Source organism: Acartia tonsa, chromosome 9 (assembly GCF_053477335.1).
Source record: "Acartia tonsa isolate MP-2025a chromosome 9, ASM5347733v1, whole genome shotgun sequence".
NCBI lineage: Eukaryota > Metazoa > Arthropoda > Copepoda > Calanoida > Acartiidae > Acartia > Acartia tonsa.
The window spans coordinates 22,261,528-22,285,387 of record NC_137268.1 but is presented as its reverse complement, the minus strand read 5'-3'; the positions used below and the strand labels follow the sequence as shown (position 1 = coordinate 22,285,387).

Below are 23,860 nucleotides of genomic sequence, written 5' to 3'. Positions count from 1 at the left end.
GAAAAGGCAAAAATAAATTTTGGCGTGAAACGGAGGTTTTCGGCGGGAGCGACGGTTCCACCGCCGTTTCTTCACAGTTTCAAAATGTACATCTATAAAGCAACTACCATGTCAAATCTCAGAGCTGTAACTCTTAATTTAGTTGAGTTCCTTCGACTTTTAGTTTTGTTTTCAAAAAGTGTCATTTCAGCTCCCTCCCTTAATCGCTTTTATCCTTGTTATAATGTATTCAAATACCAATCCAAAAATTATGTTGCAGGCAGACTAAACAACATATAAAGAAATGAAAGAGTTATGAAGTAGCTTCGATACTAAGAAAAAACTGTAAATAACAAGAACAACATTTATTCGCAGTGATTGTCAACAAGGTATAAAGTTTACAATTATTATTATTATTAAATTAAACATAAAAAAATATTAATAAACTGGATCATAGTTTAAATACAAATAAACATCTAGTAAACACTGGAATTGGACTCAAGAGTAATTTTCATAAATTAAGTTACATAGTAAATTGTATATATTTATTAAAACAAGCATTAATGAATTAACACTTATTCTTTAATTGTAATACTATGAAATGCTTGATAGAATAATTATTTATCGCATCGTATTATCGGCAGCCTTCCGCGGGTATAAAAATGAAAAATTATAAGGTTAAAACCAGTTTTCTTAGCCCTGATGAGACGAAAAACCAGGCTACCAAAACTGGTATTAATTCTATGACTACCTATTCATTTTAATATTCGTAGAAAATAATCTGTAATACAATCCATAATTTTTCAGTAAGGCTGAGAATCGGTTCTAATCCAGCAGATATTAATCGGTTTCGAGGCCATACTGTAAAATATATTCTTTAACTTTAACTTATTGAAAATTATGAAAACGGAAATAAAAATAAAATAAAACGGAAGAGTTGTACACTGTACAGTACTATAAGTTTTTTCAAAAAAGGAATAATACTTTTTCACTGGACATGATAGTTAATAAATGGAATCTAAACTAAAACGTTAACATAATATAATGCAAAAAACATATTCCATAAACAAATGTAAATAGACACCAAAAATAAACATAAAAAACTATTGTTAAAAATAGCACTTTTAATTAAAGGATTAAAACTATTCAAAACTTAAATATTCATATTTTTAACAGCGCAGCAAATTATGGTAAAACGCAAATTTTTTTGTTTGAAATAAGATTCTAGTGGCTTCGCCCCTAGATAGCATTTAGGGGATCTGTTTTCAAGGTGACGGAATAAGGGAGGGAGAAAAATAGTCTAAAACCATCCAATGACTTTTAATTTAGATATAAAACAGCCTAAAACCATCCCGCGACCGAATGAAGAACACGGTGGTAGTTAGCGAGATCTTAACTGACAGACAAATAACCTTACTACTTTAAATAACATGATTACACATTTCTAAATATTGTCAAGTTAACAAATCTTTTACTACAAAAATATTTCAAAAATGAAATAAATTAACATATATAAAAATTCAGTCATTATTTTGGCCGTTTGCAAATTTTTGAAACAACACATTTTTTTTTATAAAACTTAGAAAACAAAAATATTAAAAATTGCATATGAATTTTTATATAAAAACTAAGAAAGTGGTAGGTACAATTTTTAATTGGCCAATACATAATTTCGGTGGTACATGATAATAGGTAGATAGTCATTTATTTTGACTTCGAAGAACTCAAGGAGAAATTCAAAGGTGTTGGCTCCTAAAAAAGTAAAAACACAGTTAAAAATGAACACACCAGGATGAGAGGGGACAATGGGCTGTTAATTACACTAATAACCAAAGTGTTAGAATAACTTTTTCTTATTCGTTGGCTTAACAACTTTGGGGACTTTAGTGAATTTTGATTGGTTGGTTCATTAAGTTGATTGTTCCAACGTTTCAATTTTGCGTATCATCAAAGGGGATGTAAATCAATTTATCGGCTATTGTCTTATCCCTTTAGATCCATGATAAAAAAACATAATAAGCATAAGCAAAGCCCAAATTTTAATGTTAGAGAATTAGACAATGGGCAGAGATGTTGTGTTAAAAAATGAAGATAATGAATAAATAGAAAAGCACTAAGCCTTTCTATAAATATCCCCTGTAGCATGAACGATAGACCAGCGGACCAAGTAAGTTATAAACTTTTTATAAAAAACAACAACTTAATTTTAAAGTTTCTGAAGTACAGGCAAACATTTCAAATTATTAACTAGCTTCGCTACTAAAAATGATATACATTCTAGTCACATACATATATCTATCTATCTATACCTGGGTATTATCAGGTTGACTAGAGGATGGTTGATACAGGGTCCTACTGGTTACAGGGGAAACAGACAGGTTTACTGGTAAACTGTGCCTGTAAAATTATTCATTAAAACATATTTAAAAATTACAAATAAAAAGATTTAGGAAAATAATAAAACTTGATAGGAGTAAAGTTTTTAGGTAGATATATATTCAAAAATCAAAAATAATCTCAGAGAGGGATAGGACAATGACATTGGACTGCAAGCTAAAATGAGCAATCTTGATTGGTTGGTTCAAACTAGCAGTGTCCAAAGGTTTCAATCAATAATTTTGAACTACAACAATTATTGGGAAATGGGAAATACAAAAAATAAAGTTATCGTCCATTGTCCTATCCCTACAGATCCCGGATTTAATTACCTGGGTACAGGAGAAAGATTGAGTGGTAGGGTCTGTCTGGAGACCTGGTGTACAGATGGTGACAAGTTGACAGGTAGGCCTTGCCGCGGGGATAATAATAACGACCTGGGGTCAAGTATTTTCATTCATTACTTAACAAGGACAATTATTTTGGATATTTAATAAGTGGATTGGATAATGTGAGATTCTCGCATACTCTGATAAACTGTTTCTCCCAGCTGGCTAATATAACGATACCCTCCAGACCCCCTTATGACTTTACCCAATCAAATCCCCTCCACGTACCATGGAGGAACATATTAAACAATCTCTGAGGACTATCTTAGCAAGACATTCAGATCTCACTAATCGATTGAGTTCCCCTTTTTAGTGGTGATTCAAATAGATATGGAATGGTTTTAGGCTAATTTATCTATAAATTAAAGTTTGGTAGAGTCCTTAGGCTATTTTTAAACTGTAGTACGTGTAATTTTTATCTTTTTCTTCTTTTTAGAAAAACTGCATGGCATATAAAAAAATCATTAGGCAGTTACAATTATAAAATTCAACATTATCAAAATCTAAAATGAATAATAATGTGAAAACACTTTCCTAGCTCCATCAGGACCAACAAGAGTTGTGTTGGGTGTTGTTATTTGTACAGTAGCTCCCCCACTAGGAGATGATGGCATAGAATTAGAAACACTCCCCCGCGGGGAGAGGCGTAGCGGAGAGGTACGCACTGTTGTAGTCGATGGTGAGGGAATTGAGAGTATTCCTAGATAAAATAAAGTTAATAGGTACACGGGATTTTGTACAATTTGTTAAGCTGAATAGATTTTGTACCTAAAGGGTGTTTTATAATGTTGTTTTCCAGTTTGGAGAAACAAAAAAAGCAAAATAATAAAAAGAACAATAAGTTCTTACTTTCTATGAAAATATACATCAAATTTATTTCATATTTATAAAAATGGTACAATAAGTGAAAATTATATCGATCCTTTTATTTAAAAAGGCTTAAAAAATCCAATATTTACACCTCTAGGTAATTTGTGAAAAATGTTTATTGCATACCTGTTGTAATTGGAGAAGCTATGATCCTTGATCCAGAATTAGGCGAAGTCATACTCAAACTGGCAACCACGGGCGATTGTAAACTTCGGGAACCTAAATCAACATATTCATTGTTAAACAAGGATGATAAAATCCATTAACAAAGCACAAAATAATCATGGATGGACAGACGAACAAAGTGAGTTGCAGAGACAATGTACCGTGTAGTGGTAATAAAAAAGAGGTGAAGAATAAGAAAAAAAGAAGGATCAGACAAATAATAATCTCGAGGCGTTTTAAAATCCATAAAAAATGTAGAATTTGTCTATTTTAGCAGAACCGACGGACAAAGTAAGTTAAAAACTAAATGCTCTTTTTTTACCATCACACATAAAAATGCGCAGGCTATCTAAATAGCAGCCGAAAAAATCACATTTCCCCATAGCGTTACTGACTTACAGAATAACGGCTGGGCAGGCAGGCAAGGAGATCAACAGAGAACTTTTGCTGCTACAAAAAATTACAAAAAGGACAATAGACAGACTAAATATTGTCATATATTCCTTACCTATTGTAGTTGTCGGATGTATTGACAGAGATGCTGAGGGGGAGGGTAGAGGGGAAGCACGAGGGGTGGTGCGTGGCGTCAGTATCGGTCCACTCTGAAATTTAGAAAAAATTAGTTTAGTACCTAATATCTACCTAAGTTCAAGAAAGATTCGTGTTGCAAATATAAAATATCAGTTTCCCTACTAATGCACCAAGACATTAAACAAAAATTCAAGAAAAAAACCCTTTTTTATGCATGTTTTAAGTAACAGGTTAGAGGAGCCCTACAGGGAAAGTTCATTCCCTGTGTTCAATGGGAAATATATCAACCTTGTAGTTTTGAAAAAGAAAGGGGAAAATAGTTTGTTATTAATCGCATCGTATTATAGACAGCTTTTAGCGGATATCAAAATGAAAATTATAAGAATAAAGCCAGTTTTGTTAGTCCGGGCCTTCGGCTGGTATCAATCTTACAATTTTCATTTAATATTAGTGGAAAATTCAATGTAATAAGATGCTATACATGATTTTTCAGTAGGGCTTAGAACCGGTTCTAATCCAGCGAAGTTTCGAAGCCATAATGAAAATCTTCTTACCTGGCTTGTTAAGGGTAGAGGAGAGAGATTCCTTAGTCCAGCCGGGATAGTGAGCAGGGAGGCTGTGCTGGCAGCTAACAGCTGAAGTTTGGCAGCATCTGACAGCGTACTCGTGCTGGTTAGTAAACTACTTGATGTCGTTGTAAGATGTCGACCGTAACTAGAAAAATATTTATTCGTTAAATACCTAATCGTCAAAATTAATCTAAAATCCAAATTTTAATGCATAAAAACAGGAAAATGACACACGTACCAGTCTAGTATTTATAATCAAATGTTATTCATTAATAGTAAAATATACCTAATAGAATTTAAAATTGTATCAAATGAATAAAAAATATCAACATGTTTTAATCTGTTCTCCTAATAAGCAAACTTATAATTCTCGATAAAATATTAAGATTAAAATCATATTACCTGTTTATTTGTGAGGCAGTTACAGGCGAAGCCCCAGCCCCTTTGCTGGACTTTGGAGAGATCCTGTGGGCGGCCAACAGGGAGGCAGAGGTCTGGGCCAGCAGATGCAAGGAGTCCGCAGGTGAGGGAGAGTTGGTGGCAGAAGCGCCCCTGGTTAAATTTAACGGTGCAGCGTCATCATCGTGGTCGGGGCGGTGGTTAGCACCCCCACGAGACTCACCCTCGTGTCCGTGCAGGCTATACATTGTGATGGTTTGAGCATTAGATTTTCCTAAAAAATAGAAAAAATAAGTACCACACGGTTGGACCCTCAGATGTCAAAACTTTATTTTAGTGTTTGGCCAAAATGACTTAGCAATTGTATCTGTAAGTACGTCTAATAACACCCTTTGCTATTTTTAAAATCCTAGAAAATTTTTTTTGCAAGAAAATTGCATAAATTCGCAACCTTTTTTAGAACCACTACATAACTCGAGTTTTAAAACTTTTTATATAAAATCCTTTTTACAAAAAATATCAATAATTACTTAAAATTAAACCTGAAAGAAAAAAAATCTCATTACACGTGTTAATTTGCATGTTTTAGGTCTTTTTTTGAGGAAAGTATAACTTCCACATTTTTGACAATAATTATATTTTTTAACATTTCAAAGTAAAATATAATAAAACTTAAACGATTTTTCTTGAATTATCAGTTGAAAATTTCATCAAACATGCAATTTAAGTGATGAAAATCTAATAAAATCATTTTTTGAATGTTTAGAATTACCAATTTTCTACATTTAAAACAAAATGTTAACAAAATTTAAAAACATTCTAATATATAACTTTAAAAATCAATAATATTTTATAAAATGATGTTTTAAAAAATAAATCAAATAAAATGCATTTTAAGTTGCTTAAAATTAAAACGAGAATATCTTTTTACACTTTATTCTTTGTAATAGAGATTAATCGTCATTTGCTGAAAATGAAACATTTAATAAACTAATTGAATCTTTTTGTGACCATATTTAAAATTTTTAATTTTTACACTAAGATGTTTTTTAATAAAAATCTTTGTTAATTTCTGTTGTACGACAAAAAAAGAAAGGGACTTTTTTACTATTTCTAGGTTATCTTATGCAATTTAAACTATATAATATGAAATAAATTTTAATTGTCTTTCTTTTGAGCCACAAAACACTGTAAAATGTAACATATATGCAAAAATAACAATTTTTTTAATAAATATTATAATATCCTTATATGACATTGCGTCAGAGCTTATTCTTTAGATCATATGTTCATGAAAAGTAGCCATAACTTGGAGGGTTGCGCTATTTATTAGAATATTAAATAAACTTGAATGGTAAAAATATTAGCATAACCTTTGTCAATTCAAATGCTTTAGGTATATAATTCGGAAAGTTAGTTAAAAAAGAGAGAATTTGCTGTGTATACTATTGAAAGACTTTCAAAAATGTGAATTACAAAGCAATCCTAAAAGATCGGGCCGTAGGCGAGTCTTAGTCGATTGGGGGGTACGGGGGTTTTCTGATAGCAATTTGCGTTATTGGTATACAATGTAAAAAAAACATTTTAAAGAAATTCTTTAAATAAAACCCAACGTGTATTGGCAGTACAAACATCTTTATGCTAGCAGACATATGTTTATCAAAATTAAAGAAAAGTATTTCCACAAGAAAAATTATTCAGGTTTCTACTTTATAATTTTAAATATTTTTTTCTGATAAAATGTTTGACATATATCATATAATCATTTACAAAAAAAATATTTTGATAATTTAGATTTCAGAGAATATGAAAACCCTCAAAAACTAAGACGACATTTTGCATCTTCTGCTATGACATTTAAGAAAAAAAATTAAAAAATCAAAATTTAGTATGAAAACTATTTTCATCGATTTTTCTGAAGGTATTATCGTATTCTATGGGTTTTTCATTATCATTTACTTATATCGAAAGTGCCAAACATTGTACCCTAACTTATTCATTTAATAAAAAACAAACCGTGACCATATATTTACATAATGTAGGTATGAAATGAAGATGCACAAAAAATCATTTTAGAAATTAAAAATTCTATAATTTTATCATGTATTTTGTAATTCTGATACTTTAGGGCAAATCATATTCTAATTGTATAACATTTTTTCGCACTTTGAAACAACGGGTTTTAAAAAAAAATAAAAAAAAATATTTAGACAGAAACACATACATCCTACTAATCAGGCAGATAGACATCCAATTACTGCATAAAAGGACAGAAAAATACAACTTAATTGGTTAAGAATGACATAGGAGCAGAAAACTAAAAAAAGTGCTACACAAAAAAAAACAACCTCGCACCTCAGACCAACTTTAGGTATAGAAAACACTGTTATAGAGGTCCCTACTGATATACAAATGACGAAAAAGATTTTTTTTTTTAAATAATTGGTTGAAGTATTAAAAATTGTACACATGCTTTTTCAAAAGGCATAAAAATAATAAAACAGAAATAATGTACAAACCTGATGTAGTAAGATCTAACTCTCCATTGTGTCCCAGTCTTGGTGGACTTGTTGATATTACTTGGTTAAACGACAGAGGCGAATAGTTTCTCATTCCTGAAAATTAAAAGGGAACCTTTAGTTATACATTTTTTATTTCAACTTAATGCTGTTATAAAAATGTAAAACTTTATCTTTCAAAGAAGCTGAGAAAATCTGATTATGTTCAAAAGATCTGTCATACAGACGGACCGAAGCAAGTTATGGACTATCTGCACTACTTTAATTCAAAATACCAACACAGCAACTATATTATATAAAAGTTAGTAAGAGGATGCTAGTCTGTCTCTGTGTCTATCTGCACTAAAAGATTTCGCCAACTTCAATTCTGGTCAGGTATAGCTCTCTTTTACAGAGAATTTCTTAACAACTAGGTAGTATTGTTACAAATAGCGCAGCTGGGTTTGTATATAAAACCCAGGAATCTAAATGAAAAAGAAAATGGCCGATTATACGATTTACATCCCCAATGATGATAACCAAAATTACCCCTTCTATAAATTAAAATTAGTCGTTGGAACGTTTAAACATTAAACTTAACCAATCTAAATTCACTCAAGTACCCAAAGTTGTTAAGCTAACGAATAAGAAGCACGTTATTATAAAACGTTTGGGAATAGAGTAATACACAGCCCAATGTCCCCTCCCTCCCTGAAAAAAAATCCAACCTGTAGGAAAACCATTTCTTGAATGGAAGGTTGCAATTGCTTTGTCTTCATCATCATCTATCTCCTCGTCATTTTCCTAAAAATTATTGTTTGATAAGTTTGAATTAGCATATCTAGTAATAAAGTTACCAAAGTTTTTAAGCCAACATTGAGATAGGGTTTGTTTAATAAGTAAACTTAGGTTGCCAGTACAATCGGCAGTCCAATGACCTTTCCCTTCTTCCCTGGCTAATTACAAAATTTAAAATGGAAAAATACTATGTAAATCAATGTAAGATAAACATGACATTGATCATAAGAGATAAGACAATTTTTGTGAAGTGCTTAAATCAAAAGTCTTAAATACAATAAGTACATTACAATATGAATGCTATAAACAAATATAGCCCTGACAAATATCCAAAATTTAGTAAGATTACAGGCATTGTGTTGGAATGAATGATATTTGCCTCAATAGACTACCTAGGTATTAAAGGATTTTAAGAGAATATTTAAGAAAATTGCTATGTGTCCCTATCTTTACAAATTTTTAATCCTGCTCATTTGTTTTGGTGGCCCATCACCTTAGCAAAATCTAAATTATATTATTTCTAGTATTTACAAAGGAAATAGTAGCTTTCGCAAGATTCCGTAAATTTTTGAGCAAGCTTCCAGTCAAATGCGCTTATTAAGTCAAACTGTTCTTAATATTAACCAAACGAATAGGATAATCAAACGCATATTTAAAAACAGTTTGACCTAATAAGCGCATTTGACTGGAATCTTACTCACAACTTTACGGAAATTTGCGAAAGCTACTATTCCCTTTATAACAATTGTGCAATAACCAGAAAATAGTAGGAAAACTTATAAGTACCTAGGTACCTATTAAAAATTTTTAAAAAATAGAGCTTTCATATAGACAAATAAATGTATAATTATAAACGTATACTTCAGACAACTACCTGGCCCAAATGGTGGAGACCCCTCTGCTAGCAAATTGATTTAAGTTCTTGGTTGGAACTCGGTTGTGTTTATATTTCCGACGCTACCTTTTATGAGATTTTAAACACCCAAAACAAAATCGGGACAGGGTTTCCGCCCTTTGGGCAGTGTTATATACATTTTTGTATTGTAAAAAACATACTATTTAGCGGATATGATTGAACACCAATTTCTCATTCTTTACGTACATGTTGAATGTACAATTTTAAATCTTGGTTCTAAAAATACATAATGAAGGAAAACCAAAAATAAATCCCCTCTCGAACAAGGATGACAACATCCATTTGTACAAAATTTATTTTTGCAAAATTGCTTAAATACAGGATACACAAAATGACATGGTTTTATTTTAGGAATCGATTATATAGATGCCTCGTATATAATATTGTACCTTGTTGTTCTAAGAATCATTACTTAAAAATCAGATGAATAGGATAATCAAATCATATTTTGTCAAAAAGGTTTAAAATCAGCATGTTTTAAATGGACGTACGGACTTTCTAGTAACGATTATAGAGTTGCTACTCTTTATAAATCGTACCTAACTGTTATTGGAATCATCATACCTACAAAGTTTGAAATCTATGGGACAATTCTAACATGTTTAAATTATCGAAAAGATAACTATTACACAAAAAACGTAGTAGGCGGACGGACTGACCCTAATAGAAGAAAAGAAAGGCGTTTAAAAAGTGTCCATATATCTACTAGTGAGAACTAAGCTTAAATAAGAATATTTAAATTCTTATCTTGAATTCCTCTATTATCCAATCAATAGGTATATCACCCTAGATGGTTAATCAGAAATAATAATCCGTCAAATTAAAAAGGAATTTATAGAAGACTAAGGTTTTTGTTCATATTTGGTTTATATCATGATTTAATCTCCCTGTTTAATACAAAAATTTTAGAACATCTGGATTTATTCAAGAAAAATTTATGAAAAAAATTAACAGCCTTTCATACTAAAACGTGCCAACTTTCGAATCAATAATTTGGTTGGTTTGTTCTAATTGGTCGAAATGTCATCTAGGCTTTTTATATTTATCAACCAATCCAACCTAAAGTTCTAATAATAGAACTGTTGTGAAATATGTGTTCGTTTAATGATATAAGAAAATACGAAGACGACATTTGTGATTAGATAATTTTACGCGGCATTTGCGCTGTGTACTTCTTCACCCATGTGGGATAAATGCTACGTAAATTTATTATTAATTTATATTTCAACGGAAGTGGTTGTGATTTTTTATGATCGTAGCTTATTTTTATATTAGTGTTGATTTATATTATGTGATATTTCTTTGCCTGTGATTGTCGATAATGATTGGTTTTTTAAATACTACCATAATAATTTATATATTTCAGATTTAACTACGATTAAATTTGTACAAATTGTTTACCGAAATTATCTACTGCTTTTGTTGAATATTATCATAAATACAGGCATAAATTAGATTTATATCTTAAGTAATTTCAAATGTAAGTACGTCACAGGTTTATCTAGTCGTTAATATCTCTTTATATTTATTTTTTAAGAAGTTTTTTATAGCTTTAATAAGCAAAACTTCTACAGTACAAATTTAATAGTGAAAAACGATCTTAAAATCGCGTGCGTGCCTTTTTATACTATTTCGTTCATTAACTTTAAATTCATTAGCATTTTTTAATTGAAAAAACATCTTCATCTTTATTAAAAATGCGCCACCAATTGGTATGTACTTGAGTTCTATGTTACTATTCATTCTCATTACAGGTTAGTGAATTATATAATATAGTTATAATATTGTTAAGTGCATACCACTATTTCTGCTCAAATTTAAACATCCCCTTTATTGTTATTTAAGGGATTAAGTTTAAAGGAACAGAGCCATATTATATTAAGGAAAAGGGTTTTATGTAGAACCTATTCCATTGCTCGTTTTTAAAACTCTATTGAGTTTATACACTTCTGCTCATGTTAGAACTTCGATCAAACTTTAGCATTTTGCTCGTGATCAAACCTCAATAAGTTTATGCAGTTCTGCTCGTGTCAAAACCTCATTATTGTTACTAGGGGATTTAGGTTTAGGTCAAAGGGTTATTGTTACCCTTCCCCCCCCCCCCCCCATATAACTCTGGGTGGAAACTATACACTTGAGAAAGGGGTTTAATGCAGAACCCATTCTCTTGCTTGTGTTAAAACATCAATTACCATTTCTGCTCTATTTTAAGCCTCTATACATGCATTTTACTTGCTTAGTGGTAAAGATTTAAGAAAAAAGTGGTAACTAAATATCTGGAACATGGTTTATTAACCCTTCCCCCCCCCCCCTTTTAATTTTTATCCCCTGCCTAATTTGGTAGGTAAGGTATTGAAAGATTTGTACAATTTATCATGTACTCATTATACTCAGTCATTTAAACTCAGTTTTATTAATCCAAGTTTAATTGCATTATCATATTATATAATATTTTTTCTCATATAGAATATTTGATATTAGTATTATAATCTAGCTTATTTACCTTGTATAGTAATATTATATAATTAAGGAAAAAACTTCATTCCTAAATATTAGAAAATATTACACGCATCAGTAGGTACCTAAGTAAAATAAATATAATTTAAATTTAAATGAATATAGGTAACTTGATTACCCAATTCAGTTTTCTATTTATTAAATATTAGTTAAATAATCCATTAAAGGTTACACAAGTTTCAACAACAGCTAATTATTGTTAAATATAACACTTAAGATAATATAATTAAGATGAGAAAAAATTGAATAAAGTATTACATATAATACTTTAATATAATTGTGCTCCTGATTATCACATACTACAGTTTAAACAATAAAATTAAAGTTTACTTCAACAGGCTTTATTTGTCTTCAATCAGTTGTGTTCTCAATGCTAAGTTCTTTAAAGAATAGAGGTAATTGGATTACCTAATTCTAAAAGATTGTGTGATTGCTTCTTGAAAACAGAGGAAAGATGAATGATAATCCTCGCTCCAGGCGTAATACCCTCAGGTCTGCTGCAGGTTCTTCAGTTTCTCCTAGCTGTACGCCCCACAGTGGTATTACTAATCCACAGAATGTAAGGCGATTAAACCCACCTGATATAAGAGTATCTGGGATTACACCTACAGGTAGTAAGGTTGTTTCTTCTACCCCGAATCAATCACTCTCTAGGTCCACATCAGTTCTTACTCCACCTAATTACAATAGTGCCAGTGGAGATAATTATATGACTACCCCTCTCATTGATAGTGCTGGAACAGCATTGACTACCCTTCCAGAGATTCCTGACATAAAGGATGTCAAGAATGCACAGAGTCTTGAATATTACTTTGATCAGCTCTCCATTCATGTTGCATACTTTGGTACCAATCTTGGATCTGAACCAGATTGGTCTAGTCGTATACATTCTACCTATAATGCTCTTCTTGAACTAGTCTCCCCAGGTCAAATAAAGGCTTCAGAATTGAATAATCAACGCTTGATAACTAAATTCTCTTCTCTTAGCTCTCAGCTAGAAGCCCACAAACTGAAATGGTCTCTTGCTGTTGCCAGTGAAACTTCATTGTCTGATTTCAATGGATTCACATCCACACTACATGCCAATGTTTCACGGGGTACAGACCAATCAATTATTAGTAGACTGACAGCTCTGGAAGGAGACAGATTTCACCTAAAATCACTGGGACAACGATTAAGTTTAATCAGTGAGAGAGTAGGGATACTAGAACATTCACCCAATGAATTACTCAGTAGAGTAGATGTAATTGATTCATCCATTCAATCATTGAATGCATTACCTGAACAATTATCTTCTATTGAACACAGGTTAACAGATTTAGAATCTAAACACTCTGCTCATTCTAACCCTCAATCAGAGGATTTCTCCAGCTTAAAGGATCAGGTAGAACTCCTGAATAATAAGGTAGATAACCTACTCAATGTAAGTACAGGTATCTCCTTAAATCAGGAATCCATTCGTGCACTTTCTACTCAGATTGTTAGCAATGCTCATTCCCTTCGTGCTGACTTCAATAGTTTCAAATCAAACATGATTAATTTGACTACATCAAAACAATCTAAGGAAGTCAATCCTGAATTCCATCAGTATTCTCCACCAGGACCAGGGGTACATAATTCCCAAACACCAATTAATCCTTTAACTCAGTCTGCTTCTAATATTAGAAATCAGAACTTTATTCATAGCACAGCGCCTGTATGTCCTACAGGCAATAATGCTAATACACAAGGTAGAGTTAGTAATTGGTTGGATTCCAATGCAGGTCATATTCATGGCAATAAGACTTCCGACCCCCCTGCATTTATTGGACAACATAATTTCAAACCCATCAGTCCCCAGGTTGAATTCATGAATAGGCCGGTTCATCATGGAAACATATCTGTTAATAATGATGATAACAATTCTGTGCATAGTAGTGTAGTCAGTACACTTAATCTGCAGGGTAAACTTCTCCAAGATCAAATGAATGGTCTAGTAAATCTTCTCTCCCCTTCAATCAGTGATGAGCTATCCAAGCATGATATTCTTGATCTTCACAAAAACAAGGTTGTTGCTGTTGAAATGCAAACACGAGATCTTAATCGTGCATTAAGAGATTATTGCAAAACTCCAGGTTTTTCCTACAGTTTTGGAGAGAGAGTCTCAGATGTTATAAGTGATGCCATTAAGTGGACATCAAAAATTCGTGAGTTGTATCAGTCTAAAGGTGCTTCTCGAAAATCACAGGGAAACATGCTCTATGATACCATCCCAGTCTTTGATAATAATTCAGACATAGACATCTTTGATTTTCTTAAGAGATTTGAAGCATCCACTGAGGACTTTGAATTTGATCATGAGCGAGCTCTTCTTCTTTACAACAAATTCCTGAGTCCAGTATTACAGGAGGAAACCACAAAGTTTAAGAATGATTATGATGCAATGAAAAGGACTCTCATACACAGGTATGGAGATCCTAAAACAATAATGCACAATCTGCTCTCACCTGTAACAAAGGATCACATTCCTGACTCTTCTGACATTGTCAAATCACTTTCTTATTTAAGAAAACTTCAGAGCACTCTGGAGAAAATCAGCTCCATGCTTAGTGCAAAAGACAATGAGGATGTAGAGTCCTACATCTATTCTCAGGATTTTTTGCATCATTTGTTAACTCTTGTTCCCCAGGATGCTAAAAATGAATTCTTTAAGATAATGGATAGATGTAATGAAGATACCATTCGCATAAAGGGACGGACTGCTTTCAAGCTTCTTCTAAATTCTGTCAATGAGGCTTACCAACTTGCAGATAGATCTTGTCGTACCAAGGCTAACATTGCTCCACCTTCTAAGGCTAAGAAAGAACCAGAAAGGGCTAGACAAGTGAAAACTTTTCATGCCAATGAAACTGGCAATGAGTCTGATGATTCTAATGATTCACACTCTACTTACACTTCGGCTATTGGACCAAATCAGGCTCTATTTGAAAGAAAAGAAGCCAAGCCTCCTAAGCCGGTAAGTAAAACCAAGTTTCCATGTCTTATTCCAAACCACAAGCATTCCATTGCTGAGTGTAGAGAATTTTTTCTTAAAACCCCACTGGAGCGTGTTGAGCTTAAAAAGAAGTTTAGGTATAGATATTGTTCCACTTGTTTACAATCCTCTGAATTATGCAAGGGCAGGACATGTGGGAATAATGAAGTTCCTGATGTTCTTGTCTGTAATGATTGTAGAATCCAAAGCAAACCAGGTAGACCAAGAATACCATTCTGTGTCCTCTTTTGCTTTTCAGATAAGCATCAGAAACCATCCAATGCCAGTCTTCTTGAAGGATTGGAAAAGTACATTCCTGGCTTTCAGTCATCTCTTCTTAAAACACCTGTCATTCTAGCTTCGCACTTCCAGGTCCTAAGTTCATCAAAATCTGCTCCTAAACCTAAATCATTGTCCCGCCCAATGAATCCTAATGAATCTCCTCCTGTCTTTAACACCTGCACTGGTGATCAGGAAGATTCTTCTGATATTGAGTGTGTCAAAGAAACTTATGAAGATAGTATTGCAGTTATGCAGACCCTTAACATTAAGGGTCGGCACGTCTTAACTCTCTTTGACAGAGGAGCCAATCAGCACCTTGTAGAAGGTCAATTGGCTGAGGAGTTATCCTTCAAGGTTGTTAATGAAGAACCTGCTGCTATTGGAGTTGTTAGTGGAGGTAACATATGGACTTCGTATGGTTCATACTCAACCTTCTTAGGCCCTAATTCTAAGGGCAAATATTATGAAATCATTGCACAAGGCATGTCTGCCATTACCTCTAGTTTCCCAAGGTATGATCTTGCTGAGCTTAATACTGAAGCAATGCAGCACTCCAACCTTCCCCTTGAAACTAAACTCCCACCTTACATTGGAGGAGATAGAGTCAAACTTCTAATTGGTTTAAAGGCTTCTGAAATGGAACCGGAGTGTGTTTTTGTCATTCCAAATGGTGTAGGTATCTACAAAAGCCAATTTATTGATGCTCATGGATCTAGATATTGTTATGGTGGTCCCAGCAAGATTTTCACTGCTGTCAATAAACGTTTTAATGGCAGTGTAAATTTCATGACTGTTTTCTTCACTCAGGCTATTTCTCAGTATAGAAATTCCTTGTATCCTTCTATCATGAGCAACTTGGAACCAAATCTTGTTGACACTGGGCATGGTGTGCACTTGGTTGCTGATCCAATTCTTGACTATTCTCAAAAGTCTTGTTCAGGTCATGATTTCTTTCCAACTCCTCTTACTTGTAAAGATTTTACAGAGGCTGGTAAACTTGTTGAAGATGAAGAAGCTATTAGTTCTGCTGACTGTCCTCTTAATCACTGTATCTGCATTGCTACCTCTTATGCTTACAAAGCTAAGATTCCATTGTCTAAACAGAGAGATTACCTTGATGAGGATGATATTGACGAAACAATCAACTACCGGTGTGATCAATGCCAAAAATGCAAATGTAATTCCTCCAATCGCCTCAAAATGATCTCTTTAAATGAAAAAATTGAGCAGGAGCAAATTAAAGCATCTGTGCATGTTAATCTTGAAAAGGAAAGGGTTGAAGTTGACTTGCCATTTATCAAGGATCCAGATAAATATCTTTCAGAAAAACATGGAGGTAATGACAATTACTCTCAGGCTCATCGTGTTTACAAATCTCAGTGTCGCTTTCCTGACTCTGTTAAAGATGAGATCCGTAACGTTCACAGTGACCTTATAGAGAAAGGATTTCTGAAGAAGTTGAGTGATCTTCCTCCTGAACACCAATCACTGGTAGGAGGTAATAGATTCTCACACTTCATGCCTTGGCGTATAGTGCGAAAGGACTCTACCACAACGCCGGTCAGGCTTGTGGTAGACCCTAGCATGTCAGGTCTTAATTTGTGTCTTGCTAAAGGTGAAAATAGGATGCGTAAGATTAATGATATTTTAGTCAGAGCAAGATGTCGGAAGTATCTTTGGAGCTCTGACATTTCAAAGTTATATAACCGACTATACCTTAAACCATCCTCTTATACTTATCAGCTGTTCCTTTTCCATACTAGTCTTGATCCAAATATTCCACCAGAAGTCTATGTTCTTGTTCGGTGTTGGTATGGTGTTACAAGCAGTGCAAACCAAGCAACATATGCCTTAGAGGAGCTATCCCGTCTCCTAAAGGATGAATATCCACTTGCTTTTGAAGTTATACATTCTGACATGTATGTTGATGACCTTTTACCTGGTTCTTCTTCTCTAGAAATTGTAAATGAACAAATTAGACAGGTATCAGAGGTTCTCCAAAAGGGTGGATTCTTTCCTAAATTCATTATCCAATCTGGTCAAGAGATCCAGGAAGAATTCATTCGAATTTTAGGATATAAATGGAATGTCATGGAGGATTCTATTGCCCCTGGTTTCACAGAATTAAATTTTTCTAAGAAGAAACGGGGTATGAAGGCCCCCAACCCCTTCCCAATCCGGGATCCATCTGATGTTGTTAAAATTCTTGATTCTGTTGACCTCACAAGGAGAACTGCTGTTTCAAAGACTGCTGAGTTGTTTGACCCGTTAGGAAAATGGGAACCTTATAAAATCCAACTAAAACTGGGTCTTCAGCTCTTGAATGGAATGGATTGGGATTTACCATTGTCACAGGAAAATCAGGATTTTTGGCTGTCTAAATTCCAGGAATTCCTTGAGGTTCCAAACATGAAGGTTGAGAGATACATTTTTCCACCTGATGTGCCTGCTGAAAATATAAGACTTCTATGTCTTAGTGATGCTGCAGAAAATGCAGGAGGTGGCTGTATCTATGCTGGTGTCAAACTTCCTGATGGCTCATTTAGTTGTAAGCTTCTTGCTTCAAGAAGCAAGCTCTTGAAAGAGAGTATACCAAGAAATGAACTTGAGTCAATTCGTATCACTGCAGGTCTAGCTTATGATGTCAAGCAAGCTCTTGGGGATTTAGTAACTGATGTAATCTTTGTTACAGATTCATCTGTTGCCCTCAGCTGGTGTCAAAACACAAATAAGAGACTCAGGTTATATTGTCTTAACCGTGTTGCAGAGATTCGTCGTCTTATTTTCTCTATTTGTGGCAAGTCTGACAGCCTTCCTCTTTTTCACATTGATGGTAAGCTTAATTTAGCTGATCTTCTCACCAAGCCTAACAATATTTCTCCCAAAGATATATCATACAGTAGTGATTGGCATTCAGGGCTTTCATGGATGTTAAAACCCAAACAGGACATGCCACTGACTTCATTTGAACAAATTCAAATATCTTCTCAGCAAAACCAGGCAATAAGCACTGAATACTTTCCAGAAGTAAGTCTTCCTTCACAGAACAATCAAGATGTTGTGTTTTCTGCTATACATTGTGATGGCTGTCATGAAACCAATGGTCATTTCTCCATTCATGATTGTCATGGTTCGTCACTAGAGAATCTTCATTGCCTTAACTGTTCCTGCTCATCACATTCTTCTGTTTTCTTTCAATCTGGGAAAGGTGCTGCACTTATAGATATTCTATCAACAGGTTACTCAAAGGCTATTTCAGTCATGTCCAGAGTAAATGATTTTATATGGTCACTGAAACACAAGGTACATACAAGCAAGGGAATTATTCGTTCCCAGCTATGCAAAAAGTGTACTACAATTGAACTTACTAATGGAATACAAGTTGAATATGATAAGTTCCTCATGAAGGAATCAAAGGACTATTTCTTTCGCCTGGAATCCTCTAGATTATCCAAAGTCTTGCCTCCAGCAAAGCTTAAAGGTTTTATCTTAAAAGATGGCATTTATTTTAATAAGAGCCGTATAGATCAGGATGCCAAAGTTGTAACAGAGGATCTTGATTTCTCTATCTTCTTTGATGGTCAGGACATTCATTCATCACTGCCTGTTGTTTCTTCAGATTCTGAACTTTTCTATTCTATTCTGATGCACATTCATCATAATGTCCGTAGACACAGTGGCACAGAGGCTACATTGCGAGAATTGACTAAGGTTGTCTTCCCTATTGGCAATGCCAGAAAAATTGTTTTAGCTGTGCGTAAACACTGTCCCAGGTGTAGACTGATTCTAAGAAAAACATTTGAGCTGGAAATGGGAAATCATCCCCAATCTAGATACCAAATTGTTCCTGCTTTCTACCATAGTATGTGTGACATAGTGTATGGTTTCAAAGGCAAACCTTTTAAAACTGCTCGCAAACCAGAACTAAAGATTTATGGACTTGTTATTGTCTGTATCTTGACTTCTGCAACTAGTATTCTTGCACTTGAGGGAATAGAAACACAAGACATTGTTCTTGCATTAGAACGCCATTCTGCTCGTCATGGTGTTCCTGCTGCTTTGTACCTTGATCAAGGTACTCAACTGACTTCTCTTAATAAGCTTGAAGTGTCTCTACGAGACGCAAATTCACAGCTGCGTGAATCATTAGGCTTAAAAATACTTCCGTCAATTGCAAAGAACCACATGTCAAGAGGTCGTGTTGAAAGAAAAATTCGTTCTCTTAGAGACATGCTCAAAAAGGTTGCTATTGACACTGCTGTTGCCATGACCCCACTTCAATGGGATACAATATTTGCTAGGATGTCTTCAGATATTGATGATATCCCCATGGCTAGGTCTGATAACCAATCTCATCTAGACTTTGGATGGGAGCTCCTTACTCCCAACCGATTCAAGCTTGGTAGAGCTAATAACCGCTCTATTCATGGTCCATTGATCATTTCTGAAAGTACTTCACCTACTCAGTTATTGAAAAGAGTTCATGATATCCAACGCTATTGGTACCAACTTCTTCTTGACAGGCTTCATCATTTGATACCTAAACCAGATAATTGGTCCAAATCAGATGAGGTAAAACTTCAGGATATTGTTGTTTTTCGTTTTAAGGATAATGTTAATAGCAAAATGGAAGTTTGGAAAATTGGTAAAGTTGTAGAAATACTGAAGGAAGGACGAGGAGTTATTATCTCCTATCCTCAAATCTTGCCTAATGGTGTCAGTAAATTATCAGTAGTCAACAGATCTGTAAGAGATATCTGTTTAGTGTCTTCAATTGATGATTTGAATCTAAACTCCAAGGAGTTTTTTGATAAAATAAAGAAGATAAATTGATTGTTTTTTTTTTAATAAAAATAATAAAAAATATAAAAAAGATAAAATTAAAAAAAAACCTTAAAAAAAGATATAGAAGTATACATATTGTATTTAATATATACTGTACTATAGTTAATAATCATATATAGTGTTTTTGTATGTGTATGGTGGTTAAAATTGATATTAAGATGGAGATGTTTTTCCTATTTTTAGCATCATTTTATAACATTTCATTATTTTTATGAAGATATCAATCTTCTAGTTGAGATGAATACGGGTAAGTTGATCACCCAATTCAATTACTTAATTATCTAATTATGGTTGTCTATCAGAGGTTCCAGCTTGGTGGATTCCATTGTCAAGATGTCTACTCTCTACAAAGAGTATAGATGTAAAGGATATAATCCTTTTGATTTTACCAACAAGATATTCTTCCCTGCCTGGGAGAATAATTGTAAGGAGCGTTATAATGCATTTCTTTCTGATGTCATCTCTAATTACGATGATGTTGATAAACGTTCTCAGAGAGATTATCATTGGATAGAGACTGAGGGTGGTTGTTTGAAAACTGCTCTTCGCATTGATATGGATTACCACCAATCTTGGTGTCAACCAAAGCTGGATACAAGTTATACTAGTGCTAAACTGCATATGAGTATATTTAATCTAGCTCGCTTCAATGTTGATGACTTTCGCGAGTCATCTGCTGACTTTTGGAGCAAACAGGAAGAAAGAAGAGCTCTTAAGCTTAATTCTCCTTCACTTCCTTTCTACTTACTGGCCATCAAGATCCCTAAGCATATGTATGAGCTGCTTCTCAAGGGGTCTAATGAACTGGTCATTGATTATTCCAAATACAGTGCTGAGGATCTCATTGATGTTCCTTCACATTTCATTGTGTTTGATGGACAGTTCTCTGCCATTACTGTGGCTTTCCCATTTGTTGAAGAAGACATTAGTGATACTATTAAACGTATTACATTCAATCCTAATGCTGTCCCTCATGATGAACTTATTAAGTTTATGGGTAAGCTCCCAATTCTGTATTCGGATGAGACTCATAGAAGCATATTGACCTTGAGAGGGTTTCTCAGAGAGATGTATGGAGTATTTGTGGATTTGCGTGGTTTTGACCTTGGTTCTCTTGCAGTAACTGCTGGTTGCAAATTGGACGACTATAGTCTGTTCAGTTTATCAAGTGTGGTCATTGGCAACTCCTTTCAAACAGAAGATTGCCGGGTTTCAAGTCTTGCTAGTCCTGGAAGGCTCCAAATGAATATTAATATGCTTCTACAAAAGTTGTATAAGATAACAGGTGTTTATGATGTTCTAATTGGTCATATTCTTAGAACCTGTTTTCCTGATCCTGTTGTGGTCCTGACTTCTTTCAAACTGACTCAGCTTCAGTTTATATCCTGGTTTACTGAGTTCATTGCAGAAGCATTGAAAAGAGCTTATGTCGTTAGTTACCAACAAGCTGAATCAGAATGTGAGAGAGATAGACTCTCTATGACTAGGTCTCTGAATGAGAAGGATGAAAAGATCATTGCTCTTGCCAAGTTATGCATAGATGTTCCTGCTTTGCAATATGGTGGTCCTCGCTACCTTCACCATATTCGTTACTTGTTCTGGAATCAGTATCATGTTATTGAGGATCTTATCAAGTCTGGAGAAATGGCTTCCTCTGTAAGCAAGACTCCTGATGTTATGACTCCTCTTGATTATCATTACATAATGTTTGGAAGACATTACCGTAATGATGATGATTCTGGCAAACCTTTAAAGCCTGGAAGGTATGGTTTGCAGCCTAGCCCTCAGTGCTCCAATGTTATGTCTACTGATTCTGTCTTTGAAGATGTTTGTCGTCTATCCTCGTTTGATAGTCGTCCATACATTCACACTCATCTTGAGTGGGGAAGACTAAACCCTCATTTAATTGGAGATCTCTTTGATGATATGAATCGTTTGTCTAATCATGATCTAACAGTATTTTGGGTGACTAATCCCAGAGTCTATACAGGATTGAGAAATATTATTGACAAACTCTATGTCAATTTTAAGAGAGTTGAGAGGTTGGAATTCTTGTTGACTCGTTCTAGAGAAAATGTGTTGCAGCAGCAAATTGCTGAAGAAAGAAAGTTTGCTAATCTTCATGCTCAAGATAATGTGGAACAGGCTGATTTTCTGCTACAGCAACATAGAGTTGATCTAGTGAATCACCATTCTTCATCTGATGACCCTCTTCCTTCAGGTATACATCAAGCTGTTTTCAGACAGATACCTGGAAAAAATACGGCTAGAAATCGGATCTGGAATGAGAAGAGGAAGGCTAAATACAAGAGGGCCAGTCAACGTAAATGCTATCCTAGTTATTACTTCACTAGAAGGTCTAAACGTAAAGCTGCTATGTTGAATGTCCTTGAGGATAGAACCAAGTCTACTGCATTTTCTCAAACTAGTCAACCAAAACCTTCTGGTAATAGTCAACCTGGACCATCTGGTGGTTGTCAATCTGGACCATCTACTAGCAGACAATATGGATCATCTAGCGGCTATCAATCTGGGTCATCTACATCCAGTAATGCTGGTAGGAATTCTGCTCCATCCCGTTTGAAGAGGGCTGCTAATTTTGATCTCAGATCATTATTACCTTGTAAGAAGGAGATACAGATGTGGGAAGATGTTCTTAATTATTAAGGTAATTTATTCCAGTAGAGGTTTTATTACAACCTAACTGGTAATTTCCTTTATTAAGTCATGGTTTTTACAAGAGATTCATATGTATTTCTATTTGTCAGTAGAGGTTATTGTAAATCTAACTGCAAATATGAGTCATTTAATGTTATTTTAGTACAGGTTTCATTACAACCTAACTAAATACAATACTATAATTAATCTTATTATCAGTAGAGGTTTTATTTAAGAACCTAACTGGATAAGGAAATGTCGTTTTTTTTGTATTTTCATCTTTTGTTGCGGGAGTGTTGTGAAATATGTGTTCGTTTAATGATATAAGAAAATACGAAGACGACATTTGTGATTAGATAATTTTACGCGGCATTTGCGCTGTGTACTTCTTCACCCATGTGGGATAAATGCTACGTAAATTTATTATTAATTTATATTTCAACGGAAGTGGTTGTGATTTTTTATGATCGTAGCTTATTTTTATATTAGTGTTGATTTATATTATGTGATATTTCTTTGCCTGTGATTGTCGATAATGATTGGTTTTTTAAATACTACCATAATAATTTATATATTTCAGATTTAACTACGATTAAATTTGTACAAATTGTTTACCGAAATTATCTACTGCTTTTGTTGAATATTATCATAAATACAGGCATAAATTAGATTTATATCTTAAGTAATTTCAAATGTAAGTACGTCACAGGTTTATCTAGTCGTTAATATCTCTTTATATTTATTTTTTAAGAAGTTTTTTATAGCTTTAATAAGCAAAACTTCTACAAGAACATTAACATATTATGTCTTTTTTTCGAATTCATAAGTAGGAATTACAAGGCAAACATTAAAAGATGAAGAAATTTTTAAAATTCTTAAATTATTATTTGATATAGGTAATAATCTCAATAAATAGCGCAAAAAAACAGCGTGCAAAGGTATTTCAGCAGAGAAAAAATAGGTATAAAAAAATGTACAAACGGTTGAAAATGAAATTTTTAAACTAGATCATTTTATTCAGCCGCTGAGAAAGATACTCTAGCGTAGCATTACGA

The 23,860-nt window shown here is 33.7% G+C and overlaps 2 protein-coding genes across 2 annotated transcripts in view; one reads left to right on the top strand and one right to left on the bottom strand.

The window, feature by feature from the left end:
- Positions 1-329: 329 nt before the first annotated feature.
- LOC145328511 (uncharacterized) overlaps positions 330-23,860 on the bottom strand; it is a 39,018-nt gene continuing 15,487 nt past the window's right edge. Inside the window, exons 19-28 of the mRNA XM_080172221.1 lie at positions 8,505-8,580; positions 7,798-7,893; positions 5,282-5,552; positions 4,865-5,024; positions 4,288-4,381; positions 3,741-3,833; positions 3,281-3,444; positions 2,688-2,794; positions 2,289-2,376; positions 330-1,731 (exon numbers count right to left, since the gene is read on the bottom strand). Coding sequence (XP_080028347.1) covers positions 1,684-1,731; positions 2,289-2,376; positions 2,688-2,794; positions 3,281-3,444; positions 3,741-3,833; positions 4,288-4,381; positions 4,865-5,024; positions 5,282-5,552; positions 7,798-7,893; positions 8,505-8,580 — 1,197 coding nt within the window. The 3' untranslated portion in view covers positions 330-1,683. The remainder of the gene's footprint in view (positions 1,732-2,288; positions 2,377-2,687; positions 2,795-3,280; positions 3,445-3,740; positions 3,834-4,287; positions 4,382-4,864; positions 5,025-5,281; positions 5,553-7,797; positions 7,894-8,504; positions 8,581-23,860) is intronic.
- On the top strand, positions 10,573-23,386 carry LOC145328510 (uncharacterized). The gene is made up of 2 exons (XM_080172220.1): positions 10,573-10,934; positions 20,450-23,386. Exon 2 carries the CDS (start codon positions 20,481-20,483, stop codon positions 22,812-22,814), a length of 2,334 nt encoding a protein of 777 aa, XP_080028346.1. The 5' UTR covers positions 10,573-10,934; positions 20,450-20,480; the 3' UTR covers positions 22,815-23,386.

Bases quoted from the DNA above. Each gene is read 5' to 3' on its own strand.
- LOC145328510 (XM_080172220.1), top strand. From the start codon at position 20,481: ATGTCTACTCTCTACAAAGAGTATAGATGTAAAGGATATAATCCTTTT.